This window comes from Glycine max, chromosome 7 (assembly GCF_000004515.6).
Source record: "Glycine max cultivar Williams 82 chromosome 7, Glycine_max_v4.0, whole genome shotgun sequence".
Classification (NCBI taxonomy): Eukaryota; Viridiplantae; Streptophyta; class Magnoliopsida; order Fabales; family Fabaceae; genus Glycine; species Glycine max.
The window spans coordinates 42,678,766-42,700,343 of NC_038243.2; the positions used below are offsets into that span (position 1 = coordinate 42,678,766).

Genomic DNA, 21,578 nt, shown 5'->3' on the forward strand with positions numbered 1-21,578 from the left:
GCAACCTCAATCTTGGATTTAAAGAAATAAATCCAATAATATCTAGTATAATCATCAATAAAAGTAATATAGTATTGATTACCATTTAAAGATGATACTCTCTAAGGTCCCTCAACATATGTGTGAACCAGCTACAACCTTTGAGTTGCTCTCCAAACTATTTGAGGAAATGGTTTTCTAACTAGCTTACCAAGGCATGTTTCTACATGTATAATAGTCCAATAAGGTGGAAATGTCCAAGTCTTTTGTGTTATAGATCAGATAGGTGGTTGTGCTTGAAAAAGTTATTTGCTCCTCCTCCATAAGATTTAGAGCATAGCTTTTAGCTTTCATTTTCACCCTGCATACATCTTTGTCTTTTACATCTTTGATCAAGCACCAATTGTCTTCAAATATGACTTTGAATCCCTTTTCTACTAGCTGTGCAAGACTGAGCAAATTTTGGTCAATATCAGGCACATACAAGACATCAGAGATATGTTTTAGACCTACCAAGCTTTCAATAGCAACAATCCATTTTCCCATGACTAAGATGAAATCACCGTTTCCAATTTTTACTTTGGAAACAATGGTTTTGTCCAACTCTTTGAAGAGCTTTTGGTCGTTGGTCATGTGATTTGTGCAGCCGTTGTCTATCAACCATGAATCACTGGAAATGTTGCTTGTAGAAAAGCAAGTTGCAACAAAGAGTTGTTCTTCTTCTTGTTCCTCCACATTCTCCTTTACCTCCTCCAATTTAGACTTGCAAATTCATTCTATATGTCCCAAATCGCCACATTTTCTGCACTTGATATTCGACCTCCACCAACATTTTCTCTAGGGATGGTTTGTCCTTTTGCAATGTGAACAAGGGGGAAAAGTCTCACCTTGCTGCTTGTTGGAGTCTTTTGAATTTTTGTTCTTCCATTTGTTGTTCTTCTTCTCTTTGCCACCTTTTGAATTTTGTGCTTTTGCATGAAAAGAACCTTGCAGAGCCTCCTCCTGTCTCATCATTCTTCTTTGCTCTTGAACCTATAAAACACTTACCAATTCTCCCAAGGTGATGGTTGAAAGATCTTTTGCTTCCTCCAACACTGATATCTCTAATTCATACTTTTCAAGTACAACAACCATAAATTTCTGCACTATTCTTTCATCAGAAAAGTCATTCCCAAGAAGTTGCACTTTGTTTGCTATGCTTAACAATCGGTCAACATAGGCTTTAATTGTTTTCGTCTCCTTCATCCTCTGCATCTCAAATTCTCTACTTAAGTTGAGCACTTTCATGCCTTTGGTTCTTTCAAAGTCATAGTATTCTTTTTTGAGATAATCTCAAATCTCTTTAGCAGATTTGAAATTCATAATTCTTGTAAAAATAATTTTTGACAGCAAAAAAAGGAAAATTCTAGTCTTAGCCTTTTTTGTCTTCTTCTCCTTATGATTCTTCATTTGAGCCATTGTTGAATTTGTAGGCAATTCAGGAACATCATAATTTTCTTCTACTGCCTCCCAAAGATCCAATGATTCAAGATGACTGATCATCCTTGTAGCACATAACTCATACTCCTTACCATAAAAAATTGGTGGTGGACCCATTGTGTATGTCTCTCCCTCCATTAGTGTTTCTCTCAACTCAGAGATCCCTCAAAGATAAAAGCTTTAGATACCAATTTGTTGTTTTTATGTATAACAACATAATATAAAGTGTAGTGGGTAAGGAAAAACAAAGAGGAAATTGTAATGGTGGACTTATATTATTCATATGTGAAGCAACACATTTATAAAACATGCAAAACAGAACCGCTAATAGATAAGTAAACCACTAACAGGTTATGCCTAAAAAAAATAGGAACAAAATAGAATCATCCTATCAATTAACATGAATTTTATTTTCCTAAAGAATAACATAAAATCTGATATTCTGCTGTTTGAGTTTGTGACACTTCCAACAGTCACATCTTCAACAATTCCTTCCAAACTGTGTGAAAGAAACCACCACTTGATGAAAAAGAATTTGCGGAAAGGACTAGAAACTTTCCGTACAACTTTATACTGAATTTGTTTAAATTATGCAAAAAGACTTTCAAGCAGGATGATACAATTTTAGTATGGAGTCGCCCAAAAATGATATTCAGAAAGAGCAGTTAAGGCGATCTGCAGCTGACATTCTCCGGGATAAAGCTTTATTGATTCATCATTGTGATAGTTTTCTTCGTTGAAAAAACCTTAATATAGGAACTCACCAAATGCCCTGTGATGCTATTGCACCCGAATTCTAAAATATGAATGGATTAAACAAAAACCAATGAGCACCCAAACACTGTCTGTATTTGTTTTTGCCTACCCTTACGAGAGATGTCAAGTTCAAGGTTTCTTCCTTCCAACCAAGGTTAAGTCACAAACCATATATAATTGCCTTCTTTGTGACGAAAGCATTATAGCCAACGGTTTGTCAACCTTCACCCGCCCTACCGTTTAAGCTTTTAGACAGTGTTGGAATTGGATATGCCCCCAGCCTCATATCTTCGGCATCACTCAAATTCTCAATTAAAGATAACAACTGAGATTCGGCCTTACAATTTACAAATGTCCATAGAGAACCTCTGAATTCTTTCCTGAATCATCACCCCTCTTCCGTGGACCATTTTTCTCTTTCTATCTCCCCTTGGCCCCCAAAAACAAAAAAACAAAAAAAATGATTCCTTGCATTTCCCACATGTCTTGCCTTTAACATATTCCTTTCCCGTGCAAGGCATGAACAGATGGATTCCATTCACAGGTTCTCCATATCCATAATCCACTTCCTTAAAAACAAAAGCATATATTGGTTTTTTCTCTAACTTTACAGCTCCATGCCTCCATGGCTCGGGAGTCACAGGTAATAATATCCAAGCATATATGTTGATTAACATGCCAGTTCAATATTTTATTTTTTCTTTTGTGATTTTCGATCAATTTAACATATGGTAAAGCATTATCTTCAAGAGTGGCTAATCCATCAAATGCAGGCACCTCGTGTCACACAGATACAGGTCCGAGTGGACTGCAACGGGTGCGTGCAGAAGATCAAAAAAGCACTAAATGGAATTCATGGTATGTATTCAAATTATTTCCCTTGCAAATGACGCAGCAACGCTACCAAATTATTTGATGAACTTTCTCCATTTGCAGGTATACATGATCTTCGTGTTGACTTACTTCGACAAAAGCTCACAATTATTGGGTGGGCAGATCCAGAACAAGTTGTCAAAGCAATTAAGAAGACAAAGAAGAATGCCATCATTTGCTCTAGTTTTGAACTACCGTCTCCATCTAAACCAACTGAACCAGAACCAAAAGGAAATGCAAATGCACCAGCTCCTGATGCAACACAACCACCACCAACGCAAGCTCCACCGCCTCAACAGCCACCACCTGAAGCAACAACATCACACATACCTACATGGCACAACACAACCCGACAGTGGCAGAACAACACAGGAACAGAAGAATTAGAGCAGGTTCATGTGACACCCCATCATCTGCCTAACTACGTTAACAGATTCAGTTCTGGCCACAAACATGTTGAACACTGGTACAGATACCATAATGGTCCTATATTTCTAAAAGAGCCATCCCGACCCATGTATGTGACACACAGCTATAACACACACGTGCCTTCGTCATACGTCACTGAATATGAATATGTCAGATCACCTTCCAGATACACACATTACAATTGTATAGAACACTACAGTGGAGATTACCAGAACAACAATGTAAACATCGCATCCATGTTCAGCGATGACAATCCGAATGCATGTTGCATTGTCTAGTAGTAGTTAGGGTGTCATGAGCTGTTTATGAAAAGTACAGAGAAAGTCTCTTATGCTCTCATATGTCTTGATAAGTGAGTTGTCGAAGACGATTCGTAAAACAATATAATACTTTAGTTTGCATGTGATCTGAGAATGGAGATAATATTCCTAACTTCTGGGTGCTGGAAAATTTTATTCTGGATTCCATTCGTGAGACCGAAAAAGCACGATAATAAATAAACAGTAATAAAAACATGTTCGGGTAGAGATCTGTAAATATAGGCAAAAAGATATCTGGCAATTAACTTGCTACGTGTAGGGCCAATTTGGGGTATGCAAAACTGCTATCACGAAATCAAAGCTGTTGTAGATCTGGAAAATACAAAATCTTTATCGTAGTATTTTGAGCATGTATTCAAACATATAGTAAATATGCCCGAACTATATTTATGTATTTTTACTTAATAAAATTCTCAAATTACATAAATTAGGGGCCGTGTCATTTTTAACAAATCTGGATAGTACCAAAGTTTCTTTCTGAGGATGTATCTATCTATATAGCAACAAAATTGTGAACAAGAGGCTGGATGAAATACAGCTTCCATTCCTCTATCTTCGTCAGCCGCAAAAGAGACAACTTGGAACCCAATCTGTAAACAGTTGATAGTGAAACTCCAATTAATAAAGCATATATGGACTTATATGATAGCTAGAATTATTAACATCACGAGACAATACCAGAATTTTTAGGGTAAATCAAAAATAAGATAAGCAAACGGAAAACCAGATCAGTTCTCCAAAGTCCAAAGAAACAATTTAGATAGTGGCTACTAATTGCAAAATAGTCTTTTATTATGATAGGCTAAGAAGCAAAGAAGAAATTTTTAGGTTAATAAAAATTTACATAAATCTGACTAAGATCTTCATTGAGTTTTAAGAATTAATGATGTGGAAAAGGTTTTTTGGCAATAAGGGGCAAAAGAAAACAATATATCATTATCAACAATAATTTAAGCAATCTCGAAAGAGGATTATAAAATCCCAAACATATGCAGAATGGGTGTTTCAGGATCTCCAAGGCAAAGCATCACAAAGTTGCTTCTAGTTTTTCATGATGTCACCATGATTTTGAGTTTCTCAGCACCAATATAAACACTATTTGTCAACTTTACCAATTTTGGTATGGACAAATGCATAAGCCATAATAAAAACTTTTATGTATGTAATTACCTCTCGAAAAAATCAGACTAGCTTTCATCATCAGTACTCATTTCAGAACCATCATCTTCCTCGTGATAATATTCATCTTCAACCTCATCCTCATCTTCATCTTCACTTTCTTGCATTTGGAGTTCATGCACCGGATGGCTTATAGTCTGAGAAGCCTTCTCAATCTGAAAGTAAATTTTAACAAAGCCCCTAACATTCAACAGACGGCCAAACTAATTTCAGAAAATGTGACTGTACCTGTGATGTCAGGAGTTGCAGACGACCTGATAATTGTAACAAAGGCTGATGAGTTGCCCCTCTAAAATTGGTAATCTGAAAAGTGGCAGACAACGTTTCAAATTCTCAAAAAGTAAAGCTATATCACATAAACAGAACCAGAAATCACCAGGAAATCAGAATGACCAGAAGAAGCAAATTTGACAAGAAACAAATCAGAGTAACCTTAGTTTTATTAAAAAATACTAATAAATAGCCATTCAATACAAAGACATCCCATTGCTCCCAATCCATAACATGTCTTTATTCCTATTGCATTTTTATCACAACTTTTATTAGAGAATTAATCAGATAACATTTTCAAGTCATGATTTTATTTCCACCCCAGAAGAAGCTAGAGGAATATTGTTTTACAAAATCAGAATATAATGGCATGTTCAAGTTTCAGTTTTTAAACAGGAAATTTAGAATGGACGTGCAAAATTGTTAAAGCAACTTCAATGCACTTAAGTCTTTAAGCAATTAGCTAGGCATTGTATTTTCGTTTCATCATGTTGACTTTGTGAAGTATCCCAACCATATCAAATTACTAATTGGTCGGCCAAATATTGTGGGTGGGCCAGAAACTGATAAAAAAGCAAAGACAAGCATATTCGAAAGAGAACAAATTACAATATAAATGGCATAAGTCATGTCAGATATTTCTATGCATAATATAAAATATAATTTTAAAAAGCCAAGTTAAATTAACTGATCTTTTGGCCATTTCATTATCTTGCAAGTCTTTCTATCATTTAGTTAACATCAGTGAAGTTAACCTAGGACATTAATGAAGCATTCATTATACAAGAAGGAATAATACCAGAAGCTGCAGAATTAAATTAGGGGAATTATATTTAGATTTGAAATTTCCATATTGTAAATAAAGCATGATGAATTTAAAGTTTAGATTGCAGATACAAAGCACATAAATGAGGAAGCAAAACTTAATCCATTATACCTTGTCTAAGGAATTGAGTGTACATGTCACATATTGCCGAGGAATGTGATTGAGATCATGATTCACTAATATGCTGTATATCCATGGAAGAATATACTTTCCACTAGATGACCTGTTGAATAAAGATTTAGAAAATGTCAAGAGAATTGAGTGCATATGCTTTGGCATTTACGGAAAAGAAAACACATTAAGAGATATCACAACTGCTTGTTTCCACTGTCTCTACAAAATTTTAAAACAGGAAAAATGTGAAAACAAGTTGGCATTTTTCTAAAGTATTTATGAAAACAAGATGTTTTCTGAAACCAAACAGGACCTAAGCTAAATAGCATCTTCCTTAACATGATTACAAGCCAACACTGATTCCCATTCTTCTAAATTACTTGAGCAGGTGAAGTATTTATCATAAGATAACATTTAACTTCGAGAATTAATATAAATTTTACCACACTACCATTTGGTTCATTTTGATTCCAATTCTATCTTGTTGTTATAGTTAGTTAGTTAGTTAGAGGGGTCTAGGAGGTAAATAAATAGGAGGAGGGTGTCAGGCAAGAGGTATTCAGTTTTGAATCATTTGAGAATTGAGCTTTTGCTCCCTGTAAAAGAAGAAATCCTTTGTGAGGGGGGAACAATTGTTGGAGCCTGGAGGAGATATCTCTCTCCTATTTTTCATCCCTTCCTATTCCTATTCTTGGTTCCTAACACATTGGTATTCCATTTCAACTTGAGGAAGGAACTAGACATCCAATGCTACCTATAACTTAAGTTACTTAACATTACTCCTAGAATAACATTGGTTTATTTTAATATTGCAATAAAACAATGAACAAACAAGAGAAAATTTAGAAAATTCCAGCATAGGCAAGAGATCTTTCAGAAGAAAGCCCAAGAAAAGAAACCAAACCTTGATTTCCATGCAGCCAGTAACACTTCCAGTAGCTTCCATGCTTTGGTTGACTTCATAGACAAAACAGCTGCTCTTATCTGATAAATGGATCTTAAATTCAGGCACATAAACAATTGCATGCAACTTTTAAAAATATGGAAATTAATATAATGCAATAACAATATAAAAAGTAAATAGATAAAAGAACATCTGGAACCAAAAGTAATAGCAAAAGACAGTCCCATTGACTCATAAACTAACCTTTTTCACTGGAATAGTAGCTTCCAGATCAATACCCTTCAACAACTTACAGCAAAGTTCAATGTTTGATGCATAGTCACTTTCACTGGAAATCATCCCTAGAGATCTCATCCGGTCCTCCATGCAAATTACATCAATCTCACTTTGTGCCATATCATCTGCATAGATTGGTAAAATCAATAGGTTAAGCAAAGCATAAAAGAAGTGCCAATGCATTTTCTATTCTAGTTTATACTTAGTAGCAGCAATGAACAGAAGACAAAGGCAAATTATATTAAAAATATCTCTCATTTGATGGTGGAAATGCCAATCAGCCAATGCCAAGAATGCTACCCCATTGACTGGTGGTGAAAAACAGAAAAAGTTACAATTCATAAGCAATTACAATTCCTCAATATTTTTATTGAAAGGTCAAAACTGTGGTTGACCTTGAAATAATGGCGTTCAATATAAGAAGTTTTATGCAGACAAGCTAGCCTCTCATGGTCTTACTATACAGGACTATTTTTTCTGGGATTTGATTTTTAGTTTCATTAGTGAGGACTTTAACCAGAATAGGTTTGGTATTCCTAACTATAGGTTTAGATGATTGATCCTTGTTTTCACGGGTTCGGCTTATCCCCCCCTCCAGCTCTTGTTCTCTTTCATTTTTTTATGATGTTCTGCAGATGATTGGTAGTGACAGGGGTGACAACCTAGCTGGGATGCCTGACTCTATTGAGATGCTCTTGCATGCCTTTTTTGTTCCAAAAAAAAGCATATATATAATGGTTCAGTTTTAACATCAAATGACTGACGAGTAATAGCATTGCATTCATTAGATTGTCCTTTAAAAAAAATTAATATTATGAATAAACAATTGTACCACTGATTTATAACAAACAACAATAATGTATGTTACTTAGATATGTAAACACAAGCACAAATACCTAGAAGTGAATCAACCACATGAGAATCTCACTGTACATATTCTTTGCATGCAGGGTGGACTTGTTATTAAACATGAAATTTCCAAGTTGGTTAGCAAGAAATTCCATTTTCAGGAAAATAATAAAAGTGTTCAATTTATTGCTTAGCAAGAAAATATGGTAATAAACCAAAAAGAATATGTCCAGTCTCTGTAACAATTGATGCATTAATCAATCATGCATTTGTTCAAGAAAAAATCATATTGATACCTTCTATCTCAACAGAATCATCTTTACTACTTCTATGGAAATCATCAATTACATCCTTGTCCAGAGAGTTTTGAAATGCTTTCTCTTTCTCATGAGAATCAAAAACCTTAGGAATTGGAAGCAAGGCATCCTCAGCATTAGCTCGGTCTAGTGCAGTAGCTGTCAATGTATAGGAACATCAGTTAGTAACCTACAACAGGATCAGGAACACAATTACTAAGAAATATAAGATCAGCTTATTTTGGGGCATAGGTTCAAAATTAGTTATAGGATCAGATAGAAAAATTATGAGCACCAAAGCAAGCATGGAAAAAAATTGTAAGATATATAAACACATCTTAGGGTTCCCATCCCATATAATAGCTCAAACTTTTGAAATAGTTTATTATTGACAAAAATTAGTCAAAATAAGAGAATGCTCATGAGAAAGAGTTAATCAAAGGCACAGAAAGTCTTACCTGTTTGAGCATTTGTCCCCTTCTTATATTTAACAAGAGATTGACTCATTGGAAGAAGAACACCATCATGAGAGACATTCAATTTTATGTCCGCACCAGAATGCACTAGAATTTTTCTAAATGATGGTTTTACAAGCAACCCATAAACAAGAAAAACTTGCCCAGAGGCTGGCTTCTGGATGCCTTGTAATTTTGCAGCATATATTGCTGGCAGAGCTCCCTTGTAATTTCTGGAGGGCATGTCTTCTAAAGATAAGGATATTTTTGTGGGTTTTGCATTACGCAGTTCTTCGATACTATTACCAAACCATAAATAACAAATGCCAATTTCTGAGATTGCCAAAACACATATGCCAGCCTCATCATGTTCCCCACTATCAATGCACCTGCTATCAAGAAAGACAGCAGGGTGCTCCATCGCAAGAACACAACTAGCTGACTGCTTTTTAGCACCATCTATCCTCCAAACAGCAACATATCTTTCTCCAACAGCAGACGAGAGGACATACTTCCCATCTTCAGTGAAAAGCATGCATCGAACAGATCCCTGTTAATTAAACTAAAAACAATTGTTATACAAGCAACAAAATCATCACAATGACAAAAAAATTAATAAAAAAAGGGACGCCTGTTTTTAGGACAAATTAAAAGGGCACTGATAGAGTATATGCATGTATATCTGGAAATATACGAGACTCACAGGATGACCAGAGAACTTTTGAATCTTTTTGTGATTAGAACAGTTAAAAATCTTCAATTGTGCTGCTGCAGTAGCTAATGTGTTCCCATCTGATTTAAGTAGAGAAGCAATTACCAAATCAGTAATCAAAACAGTAGTAATATACCTACAAATTGGAGATTCATCTAAATCATGATTCACTGAAGCCCTTTTGAGTTTTGACTCACTGCAGCTCAGGAATTATTGCAATAGTGCTAAATGCTAATAGTTAGACTTGAAGTTTTGAATATGTGAGGAGAGAAACTTTTCCCTCTGTTGCTTAGTTTTATTTCATTCAAATAACATATATATATACAAATAGGAGAGAGACAGCTTGACAAGCTTTGACAAGACAGTACACACTGCTGTCTTCTTCAACAAGATAAACTAGGGAAATCTACTCTAAAGATACATCTAATAATACCCATAATTATAACACTCCCCCTCAAGCTGGAGCATATAAATTATATGCACCAAGCTTGGAACATATAAACTGAATTCTAGGCCCCCTTAAGGATTTAGTCAAAATATCTGCTGGCTGATCATTGGAATTAATGAATTCAGTAACAATCTCTTTAGACAGTAGCTTCTCCCGAATAAAGTGACAGTCAATCTCTATGTGCTTGGTTCTCTCATGGAAGACTGGATTTGAAGCAATATGCAGAGCAGCCTGATTATCACAATACAACTTCATTTGCATCACTTTGCAGAATTTCAACTCTTCAAGAATTTGTTTGACCCACATAAGTTCACATGTAACTACAGCCATAGATCTATATTCAGCCTCTGCACTAGATCTAGCAACAACAGTTTGCTTCTTACTTTTCCAAGAAATAACATTCCCTCCAATCGAGACACAATATCCGGATGTGGATCTCCTATCCATAGGACAGCCAGCCCAATCTGCATCACAATATCCAGATACTTGTGTATTACCTTTGTCTTCATAAAGTAATCCTTGACCTGGAGCTCTTTTAATGTATCTAAGAATACGCATAACAGCATTCCAATGATCAACACGAGGGTTTTGCATAAATTGGCTCACCACTCCAACAGCAAAGGAAACATCAGGTCTTGTAATGGTGAGATAGATGAGTTTTCCCACAAGTCTTCTATATCTCTCGGGATCAGAATACATTTCACTCTGATCTGCAAGAAGCTTCAGATTCGGATCCATAGGACTATCAACAGGTCTACAATTCTGCATGCCTGTCTCCTCCAAAATGTCAAGGGCGTACTTCCTTTGAGAGATCACAATACCATCTCCTGACTGAGCCACCTCAATACCAAGGAAGTACTTCAAATATCCCAAGTCTTTGGTCTGGAAATGACTAAATAAGTGCTCCTTTAGTTGAATAATCTTAGAAGCATCATTCCCTGTAATCACTATATCATCAACATATACTATCAAGTAAACACATTTTCCAGGGGATGAATGACAATAAAAAACAGAATGATCAGCCTCACTACGTTTCAACCCAAAAAGTTGAACAATATGACTGAATTTACCAAACCAAGCCCGAGGGGATTGCTTCAACCCATAGAGAGATCGACGCAGCTTACAAACAAGACCATACTCCCCCTGAGCAACAAACTCAGGAGGTTGCTCCATATAAATTTCTTCCTCAAGATCACCATGAAGAAAGGCATTTTTAATATCAAGCTGATGAAGAGGCCAATGACGCATGGCAGCCATAGCAAGAAAGAGACGGACAGTAGTGATCTTAGCTACCGGAGAGAAGGTGTCACAATAATCAAGGCCATATATCTGAGTATAGCCTTTAGCTACTAATCGAGCCTTAAGTCGATCAATTTCACCATTAGGCCTAACTTTAACTGCGTAGACCCATCTACAACCCACAGCCTTCTTACCAGGAGGAAGAGAAACAAGTTCCCAAGTACCACTATGTTCAAGAGCTTGCATTTCATCAATCATAGCTTGTCTCCATCCAGGATGACTAAGTGCCTCATGAATATTAGAAGGGACAAAATGTGAAGATAGAGAGGAAACAAACGAAGAATATAAAGGAGACAAACGATGATAACTCAAAAAGTTATAGATAGGATGAGGATTACGAGAGGATCTAGTACCTTTTCGGATGGCAATGGGCCAATCTGAATCAGAGGGATGAGAAGTGGCAGGATCCATGGCTTGAGGATTGATTGAAGAAGGAGGAGAATCATGAAAAGAAGCTTCAGGTATTGAAGGACCAACTTGTTGTATCCTGCATTGGTTTGTGAGAAGAGGTGGAGAAGCAACTTCAGTTGGATGAGGTGGAGAAGGAACCTCACTGACATCTGGATTTGAGGTATCTAGAGGACATGGAGAGGGAATTGGAAGGACATTCTGGATGGAAGAAGAATGGTCAATAGATGATGGGTAGAATGGTGTGTCTTCAAAGAAGGTTACATCTGCAGACATGTAGTATCGCCTGGTGGATGGTGAGAAGCATTTGTAACCCTTTTGAAGACGAGAATAACCTAAAAAGACACATTTAATTGCACGGGCAGAAAGTTTGTCTAAACCAGGGGAGAGATTATGAACAAAACAAGTACAGCCAAACACTTTAGGTGGAACATGGAATAAATGATCATGAGGGAAAATGATTGAGTGAGGAATTTGATCTCAAGAGAGGAGGAAGGCATTCTGTAATTAGGAACAAGCAGTAAGCACCGCATCCCCCCAATGGTGTGTGGGAACATGAGAGGCTAACATTAGTGATCGTGCGATGTCAAGGAGATGACGATTTTTCCTTTCGGCGATACCATTTTGTTGTGGTGTATGGGGACATGTAGATTGATGTAGAATGCCTTTTGAAGATAACAAAGAGGAGAAATCATGAGAGAAATACTCTTTGGCATTATCACTTCTAAAAACCTGAATTGTTGTTTTAAATTGGTTTTCAATCTCATTGAGGAAGGACATGAAAATAGGCAAAAGTTCAGATCTGTCTTTCATTAAATAAACCCAAGTACATCTAGAAAATTCATCAATAAAAGTTACAAAATATCGAAAACCAAAAGAGGAAACACGACTTGGTCCCCAAATATCAGAATGAATGATAGAGAAGGCTGAATTACATCTTTGAACAGTTTTTGGAAATGAGGACCTAACATGTTTTCCTAGTTGACAAGGTTCACATTCTAAGACTCGAAGATTCTTCAGACTAGGGATCATCATTTTCAGTTTTGGTAGACTTGGGTGACCTAGACGATCATGCAAAAGTTTGGGGTTTGAAGTTGCTGAACAAGAAACAGAAAAGTTGGGCTTCAAGTAGTAAAGTCCTCGTGATTCACGTCCTTCTCCAATCAATCGACCCGTGCCATGTTCCTGGATAACAAAAGAATTAGCAGTAAAGGTTACTGAGCAATTTAATGAACGGGTTAACTGACTCAATGAAATTAAATTGTAGGGACATTGAGGAATAAACAAAACAGAATCCAACTTCAATGAGGAAGATAAAGACACATGACCACTCCCTTGAGCTGCAACTTTGGAACCATTAGCCACAGTAACAAGATGAGGAATTTTTGGAAAAGAAATGGATGTAAAAGAAGACTTGTTACCAGAAATATGATCAGAGGCACCTGAATCAAGTATCCAAGGACTGGGACCATCAATAGATTGAGAAATACATGCTGTTGAATAACATGGTACAGAGGAAGATGAAGTCTGGCTGCTGGATTTCTCAGATTTCAGCTTCAAATATTCTTAATATTCTTTATCAGAGAACTTAGACTCTGATTTTTCGGTTTCGGTCTGAGTTACCTGAGCTACTTTGTCAGGGAAGCCATGCAAGGAGTAGCAAGTCTCTTGTGTGTGGCCCATCCTCTTGCAATATGTGCATTGAGGACGTCCACCTCTCCCACCACGGCCTCCTCTACTGTTACGTCCTCCCCCTCTCCCACGAGGTGCAGCCATGGCTGACGTCTCCACTACATCAGCCGGATTTTCTTCTTTCAATGCATGGGGAACACGAAGCAGCCTAGTGATGAGAGAATCCATCGACGGAACCTGATCTCCAGCTAAGACTTGATCACGAACGTGATCAAAGTCTGAATGTAAACTTCTCAAGATGAGAACCATATAGAACTTATCTAGCTTTCTATTCACTTCCTCCAACGATTCAGCCACAAGGAACCTCTTCAATTCTTCCACTGCTGCCCGAGCTTTACCTATGTGTGCAATCATATCGTGGCTGGTTTGTTTGAGAGCTGTGACCTTCATGGTTGCATCAAACAAACTCTGAATATCATTGGCAAAGATTTCCCGGGCCTTTTTCCAAAAGGAGCAGCATGTTTTGAACGATCTGAGAATCTCCAAAACATCTGCCTCAACTGACTGCCATAAGACAGCACAGAGCTGATAATCTAACTTTTCCCACTCAGGTCTTTTATCATCCGGAACTGCCTCAGCATCTTTTTCAAGATGGTCATGATGCCCTTGCCCAAGGAACCACAGTTCTACTGAAGCAGACCAGGATAAGTAATTTTTCCAATTGAGCTTTGCTGTTGTGATAGTGGGAGTTCCAGAAAACGAAAGTATTGGGCCAGACGAAGCCATTTTCACTCACAGATCAAAGGAAACTAAAGTAGAGAGACAAGGAAGGCACAAGGTCACTCAACGAAGTGCCGAAACCAAAAACTAATGGCTGATATGGACTCAGGAGAGCCCGACGAGACGGCCGGAAGCAAACGCGCGCGTTTCCGGCAAGGGGAGGGCGGCGCGTGGTGGTCACGCGCCGGCGTTTGGCGCGCACGAAGATGGTGCGTGACGGCGCGTGGGGAAGCTCCTGGCCCAGCGGTTAGTTGCGCTGAGTTGCGCTCCTCGAGGCGCACAAAACCCTGTAGTCGCCGGTTGAAACGGCCGGCGGACGGCGGCGGACGGTGGTGGACGGCGGTGGACGGCGGTGGATACGACCCGCTCTGGTACCAACTTGAAGTTTTGAATATGTGAGGAGAGAAACTTTTCCCTCTGTTGCTTAGTTTTATTTCATTCAAATAACATATATATATACAAATAGGAGAGAGACAGCTTGACAAGCTTTGACAAGACAGTACACACTGCTGTCTTCTTCAACAAGATAAACTAGGGAAATCTACTCTAAAGATACATCTAATAATACCCATAATTATAACAGTTAGCACACATTCAACAAATATGGACCTAACGTGATAAACAGTTTTTCATTCTAATGATAATAAAAGAACTAACATTAAGAGTAGATGGTCTCCTTAACTAAATTTGGATCATTGAACCTTATAATTAGAAGCTTTCTTTTTGCAATTTTATCATCAATTGCAATGTACAAGAACAAGAAGCTTAAAGAATTTCATGGGAAACTCAATCAAATTATACCACACACCATACGCAAATGTCTAATTCAGATTGATTTCGTCTCCTCCCACCAAAACAAGAAGATTTATACAAAAGCTGTGAAGGATAAATACCTGGAGAAACAGACATGCAGGATACTGGCTTTGTAGAAGCTTTAAATTTCTCCAACAGGTTTCCTGTCATGAAATCTATCACACATACCATCCCATCTACACCAGCAGTATAAATGCTTGACACATTTGCTGAAGATGCAATGGCTCTCACACCTCTGCAGTCAAGTTGAACAAACAAGAAAGAGAAATCAGGAACTAAACCCCACAAAGTAACATTGTTTTGAGTCACCATGTCCAATCATCATGGAGTTACAGATTTTAAAATCCACAGAGCATTAGGGCCTAAATTATCCATTAAACGAAACTTAGATGCAGTGCTTTTTAGTGTTGTTGTCCAATCAAAATTAGAGTTTGGCCTTCACAATTCACACAGTTTTATGTCAGCCTTAAAAAGAGCAAAGGTAGTGCAGCTAAGTTTAAATCTAACCCAGGATGACAGTCAGTAAGTCTCCAAGTCAATTGAGCAGAAGCGACATCAAGTGCTAAAACATCACCGCCACCAGTTCCAAGCACTAACAAGGAGGATATATGCTTCCTTTTCCTCTGCAATAATTCACAATACGAGGCGTGTGTGTGTATGTGTATATCATTCCAAAAGAAATAGTAATACATACATACATACATACATATATCTAAATGAAAAAAAAGAAAGTAGGGGACGGACCTTTTTTTCGAAGGAGAACCACTTGATGCAAGTATAATCTAGCGCAAGATGGCCGTTAATGGATGATTTATGATGTAAGGTAGTAGCAGTTGAATGAGTTGAGGTGATATCAGCGAACTCGGTGTGGACCTGACCCTTCAGTGTGTCCCATATCTATGCAGAGAAATTGTGAATAAGTAACAGTTCAGTTGAGGAAGGGAAGGGAAAGGCATAGAAGAAAGAAGAAAACGAACGAACCTTGACGCGACCGTCTCCGGCGGTGATAGCGAAGAAGTCGAGAGAAGGATTGAAAGCTGTCAAAATGCCTCTGACGTCCGTTGAAGCCATACCCCAACCAACCAACAGCTGACTGGGAACCCGTTCGCAACACAAAACAAGCTAGCTTCCTGTCGGCTCGCCTTGCTTCCAACTTTCAAGTGTTTTTCTTTTTCTTTTATAGTTGGTCCATATTTTAGTTTTGCGGATCACTCATTATTCACTGTGGACTTTATGAACTTAGCCCATCCACAGGACCCCAAATTTCTAATGGGATAAAGAGTAAAATTCGTAAAAAAAAAATGTGATGCAACGATGAATTAATTTTTAAAAGATAAAAAATAAATTTATTTATTAAATGTGTGACAAATTAGTCTATCTATTACATTTATGAGATTATTTTATCATTTATTTGTAATATTTAATGATTAATTTGACAATAAATTATATTTTTTAGAATCAATTTAACATTAAATTATAACATTTAGAAACTAAAGTGTCATCAAATTACCTACTGAACTAACTTGTCACCTTTTTCTACATTTAATAACTAAATTTTAGTGTTTTATTTTCTACATATGTCTCATACTTATAAAATGAATTTCATTATGTACCCTTATCATATTGACAAGAAAAATAAAATAAAACATTTACGAGATTTTAAGCATCGGACTTCACTCCTTTAAAATGTAAAATGTGATATTGTATTGATAAAAAAAGTTACTTTTTAAGATTTATATATATTAAATTACAAAAAAAATTATAAAAACAAATAACCTTTAAAATATTAATGGCATACTCTTGGTCTCTTGTCCCAAAAATGAATTTTGTCTTTGAAATCAGTTTCTTCTTTCATGTGGTATATTTTCCATCACTTCAATAAACAAATGCTATTCGTGAGATTATTTCAGTGAATATTGTATGATGTATTAAGGATTAGGAGGACTCAGATTATTTTTTCTTTGTATATGTGAGTGTTGGGACAGAAACCACAGTGAACTCGTCTGGAAGAAAACTAGAAAAGAAATGAAGGTAGCTGTGAGCCTGTGAGAAGCATTGGGGAAATGTCACTGCAGTTACACTAGCTAGATATTCTCCTAGCAGTAGCACTAACAATTTGATTAATGGAGTGGAAATTATTATTAATTACTTTATTTACTGAGAATAATTTACTTACTCAACCAAATGCTGATTTAAAATTATAAATTTAATTAAAATTTACCGATAGTGTAAAAATTATCAACTCCAGTATCCAATTACAAATTGTCATACGTTAACTTTTATAATAATTATTTTTAAGATGATTTTTAATTGGTTAATAACATAATTTTTTTACAATAAAAATGTCTTGAAATTAAACTCTAAAATGATACAAACTTTACATGGGTAATAATATGAATTTAGTTTTCAGTATAAATATTGTACAGTGTCAATTGCCTAAAACATTTTTATACCATCGGTGTATTATGGCTTCAAGTTCAAATTTCTTTGATTGAGACTCACGGAAATCTATCACATGCTTTACAATGAAATTACAATGGACTAATGCAAAAACATGTATTTCAAATTCAGTCCTCTTGTGGGCACTGCCAAAATTTCATTACACATGAATGAAGAAATGAAGCTGTACAAATTATGTGTTGCTTGGTGCTTGCAGCATGCAAGAATGCAAATCTAAGGATGGAAAAATGAATAATCCGAATAACAGTCTTATTGGAAAGAATGTGGGTTTTAATCTGAGGTAGCAATGGCCAGTCACTTTTCATGGCCTTTCAAGCAGGGAATCGAAGAATATGAACCTTTTGTTGATAGAGGATTATTATCACATGACTGCAGTTTTTCCCTTGATAATCAGCAGGGAGAGACAATTCGAAAGAGTTTCAAGGTCAGGACATGGTTTGGGAAGAACATAATCTGAAAATCCGGAGACATTTGAGCATTCCCAAGGAATGGAAGAAACTGAATTTGTAGACAAAGTTATGTTGGAAAGGCATATGTTAGTGAAGGGAGATTCCTGTAGTCCAGCAAAGCTTCCAGCAATAGTGATGTTTGTGCCAATCATATCTTGCAAAATAATGTGGTCCAAAAGTGGGAGAGCATTAGGATCAAATTTGTCATCAGGATGAGACCCACAATAACCTGTGGCAGCTATTGCAGTGTATATATTCTCCATTTCTATGTCTGATATGATTATTTCCTTCATATAACCACCTCTGCCCCTCATGGTTCTGAATTCAATGCCACTCTTTGAATTGTAAAGATGAACATTCTCCACAAGAATATTTGAAATGCCACCAGACATGTCACTGCCAAATGCAATTGTAGAGCCAGAAGAAGCCTGAAGATGTACCCTTCTGATGTGTACATTCTCGGTTGGCCTGCCATAGGCAATGCCATATTCGTCCCACCCACTTTTGAGGGAAATTGCATCATACCCCGTTGCAATGACACAATCCTCTATACAAACATGGTCAGAAGAATCTGGAGAAATTAAGTGCACAAGAATTAGCGACCATTGGTAACATTTACTATAAGCCATTGAAATTTGGGAGGCAATGTTATTTTCACAAAATTCACCAAATATTAATTCCATGATATGTAACACACCTGGTACTATGCCAACGGTATTAGGGGATTCTGGAGGAGCAGAAATTGAAACATTGTGAATATGTACATTGCTGTGTGGCAATACATAACCAAATCAATATCACTTGTTGTTTACAAAGTTGCTATAATGCTATTACTCAAGTAATGTCTAAAGAAGCACAGAACATACCTGCAATAAACTGGGTGAATGCTATATGCAGGAGCGTTCAAGAATGTAAGATTTGAAACTACCACGTGATCAGATGCCACTAATTCAATCAGATGTGGACGGCTGTAGTTCAGGGAATGAGAGCTAAACAATTCCCACCAAGCAAATCCCATGCCATCAATGTTTCCATTATTACCTAGTAATACCCATTAAGATATGAAATTTCGAGCCATAAACAGCCCATCAAAAAGATGGAAATTTGAGGAAGGGGAGGAGGGAAAAGAAAAGATGTTGGGAGTGGAAAAAACCTGTTATCACCACATCATGTAACATGTTTCCGTTAATCAAACTCTGATATCTTCCCCCAGGAACTTCAACTCCTCGGCCATAAGAAGGTAATGGATCAACAACTTCCCAGTGAAATGGATCCTATCAAAGTAAAAGGCCAAGAATAAGAAAAACCACTTGTCAGTAAGAGTAACCCCAGACTGGAATATGTTACATGTGCTTTCCTCAGTAAAAGGACAATGATCAAAAGTCAGTAAAAGAAAAGGCCAAAGGTGAAATACCTGAGATCCAAGAATTACAGCACCTTTTTCCAAGAAAAGTGTGAGATGGCTAGTAAGATTGAAACTTTGAGTCAACCATGTTCCCGGTGGCACATATAACTGAGCACCACCCTTGTCAGCAAACGACTTGAGATAGAAAATGGCATTCTGGAATGCCATAGTGTTCAATGTTTTACCATCCCCAACCGCACCAAACTCCAAGATGGAGACAGTGTGTGGTCTTGGCTTTAGTGCTGGATTAATCTCACATTGTCTACCACTGCCATCACCATTAACTCTGACTTCATTGCTCAACGCCAACAGCAAGAGAAATGCCACCTGAACAATTATTTAGGGAGGGAAATCAAAACATTGATTCTCACAAGTCATCCAACAAATTAATTATGCCCAAGATTGATTCAAGAAAGATAGAGATAAAAGAATCTTCTTCCGTGAACAAATAATTCACTTCCCTTTACTCATAAGCATTTCCAATAGGAATGCACAACTACCTTAGTAAACAGAAAGACTGAAAGTGAAGAATTTCATACCAAAGACAATAAGTCAATAATCAAAGCAGAAGACTCATCTCCATTAATAACGATGTATGCAATACTATGTGTTAATAAATTGAAAACAATTGAGAAAGACTCAGAACAGAAGAACTGTTGTGCATTGCATTTGATGATTGAAATGCAAAGTTTGCAAGTTTTACAGATCATAAAAAAATATTTCCATTGAAGCCTACCATGGACCGCAACTACCGTTGCATCTGAAAGGAGCAAGACCAAAGGGTCCAAATCCAAATGGAATCAAACACGTAGCCCAATGGGATACATGTACACTAATTCAACCATTTAAAATCCGACCAAAGATTTAAAATTATAAAACAATCTTCCTTCGCTGTTATCAATCCAAAAGCAATATAAGACAATAAGCCCAAGAATTTCATAACAAAATCAATAAGAGAAACATACGTACTAGCATGTTCTTTGGTCAAAACTTCTGACAGCACAGTGCAAGGGATAGAATAAGCAGAGCTAGTGCCCAAGCACCAAGAAAGAACCAAAAAAAAAAAAAGTTACAGGGGCAGAGAAAGAATATTGAAGGAGAGGAACCAGAAGCAAGGTGAAGAGAAGGACAAGGACAGCTTTATGCAAGTTAGTGAATATTATAAGCATTAATCATGTAAATGACAGAAAAGGAGAGGATTAATGGTCTTTTCTTCTATGACATGTACACATGCTTTTTTTTATATGACGAATATATTTTTCATCTTCAGAACATCATTATTATAAATAGATAATTGAAATTAAAACTTATTCATAATTATAAAATTACATCACCAACGTTAAGTTTATTATGGTGGAAATAGACTTAGATTTTTTCAACAAAATCTAGGATGGAGTCTTATGAATAAATAAAATAGCTGAAAAAGAAGATAAAATTAAAAATAATTAATTAAGTTTTGTGACTAAAATTAATCATCAATTCGATAGATATTGGGCACCTAAAACAAGATAACCCAAAAAATTATATAATTACATAAAAAAATTGTTTTGATTTATATAAGATTATATTCTATATGTGTCATGACAGGAATGAAGTGTTTTTTTTACTAATATTCATAATAAATCATCTTTATTGTAATATACAATTTAACAGTATTTAATTTTGAAATTAATTTGAATATAAATGTTAATTACATTTTATGATTTAAATTTAAGTTTATTATAAGGAATTTATATAACTTAATGTTATGTTAATAAGGAATTCAAACTCAAGATTTTCTTATCACTCTAATCCTTTTTCTCCTTCTCCCCACTACGAAACAAGAGTCGTAATTTGTTTGCAAATGTAATTTTTAAGTTTCGTCCCAATGTTTACTCAAACATAAACAAGCACATAGTAATTTCCTTTATGGGAAGTTAATCTTACTATTTTCTCGTTCATGACTCAATTCCACGCAGCTATTGTTGATAGGCTTTTAGAGTACCGCACCAAAAGACAAAAGGTAAGAATTAGGAAATTAAAAAATTGTATATATTTGCTGCCAATGATTGCCCATGTGGGGTAGTGACTTGAGCAGCTATATTCTAATGTCTTTGTTAAATCATTGGTTTTTTTTAATGCAAGGCACATATATAATTTTATTAATAATCAAAATATTGATATACTC

At 36.3% G+C, this 21,578-nt stretch overlaps 3 protein-coding genes across 3 annotated transcripts; 1 reads left to right on the plus strand and 2 right to left on the minus strand.

Moving 5' to 3' along the window:
- The first annotated feature begins 1,738 nt into the window (after positions 1-1,738).
- On the plus strand, positions 1,739-4,263 carry LOC102661152 (uncharacterized). The gene is made up of 3 exons (XM_006583951.4): positions 1,739-2,857; positions 2,988-3,072; positions 3,151-4,263. The coding sequence occupies exons 1-3, from the start codon at positions 2,840-2,842 to the stop codon at positions 3,792-3,794; spliced, it is 747 nt and encodes a 248-aa protein (XP_006584014.1). The 5' UTR covers positions 1,739-2,839; the 3' UTR covers positions 3,795-4,263.
- LOC100815458 (WD repeat-containing protein 43) lies at positions 4,208-16,263 on the minus strand. Its single transcript, XM_003529499.5, has 13 exons — positions 16,079-16,263; positions 15,842-15,994; positions 15,605-15,720; positions 15,178-15,332; positions 9,709-9,797; positions 9,009-9,555; positions 8,551-8,709; positions 7,373-7,530; positions 7,130-7,209; positions 6,223-6,334; positions 5,244-5,318; positions 5,007-5,170; positions 4,208-4,426 (listed from the first exon to the last, which is right to left on the minus strand). Exons 1-12 carry the CDS (start codon positions 16,166-16,168, stop codon positions 5,024-5,026), a joined length of 1,881 nt encoding a protein of 626 aa, XP_003529547.1. The 5' UTR covers positions 16,169-16,263; the 3' UTR covers positions 4,208-4,426; positions 5,007-5,023.
- Positions 16,264-17,632: 1,369 nt separating this feature from the next.
- LOC100797678 (probable polygalacturonase) lies at positions 17,633-20,617 on the minus strand. Its single transcript, XM_003528579.4, has 6 exons — positions 20,381-20,617; positions 19,421-19,738; positions 19,160-19,280; positions 18,873-19,047; positions 18,704-18,774; positions 17,633-18,577 (listed from the first exon to the last, which is right to left on the minus strand). The coding sequence occupies exons 1-6, from the start codon at positions 20,384-20,386 to the stop codon at positions 17,919-17,921; spliced, it is 1,350 nt and encodes a 449-aa protein (XP_003528627.1). The 5' UTR covers positions 20,387-20,617; the 3' UTR covers positions 17,633-17,918.
- Between the last annotated feature and the right edge of the window lie 961 nt (positions 20,618-21,578).

Coding starts and splice junctions, on each gene's coding strand:
- LOC100797678 (XM_003528579.4), bottom strand. Junction 19,281..19,420: donor CTGTAATTCTTGGATCTCAG/GTATTTCACCTT, acceptor TTACTTTGATAG/GATCCATTTCACTGGGAAGT. Junction 18,775..18,872: donor ATTCACCCAGTTTATTGCAG/GTATGTTCTGTG, acceptor ATTGCCACACAG/CAATGTACATATTCACAATG.
- LOC100815458 (XM_003529499.5), bottom strand. CDS start 16,168: ATGGCTTCAACGGACGTCAGAGGCATTTTGACAGCTTTCAATCCTTCT. Junction 6,335..7,129: donor CTGGCTGCATGGAAATCAAG/GTTTGGTTTCTT, acceptor TTTATTCAACAG/GTCATCTAGTGGAAAGTATA. Junction 5,319..6,222: donor CACTCAATTCCTTAGACAAG/GTATAATGGATT, acceptor GCCACTTTTCAG/ATTACCAATTTTAGAGGGGC.
- LOC102661152 (XM_006583951.4), top strand. Junction 3,073..3,150: donor AGCACTAAATGGAATTCATG/GTATGTATTCAA, acceptor CTCCATTTGCAG/GTATACATGATCTTCGTGTT.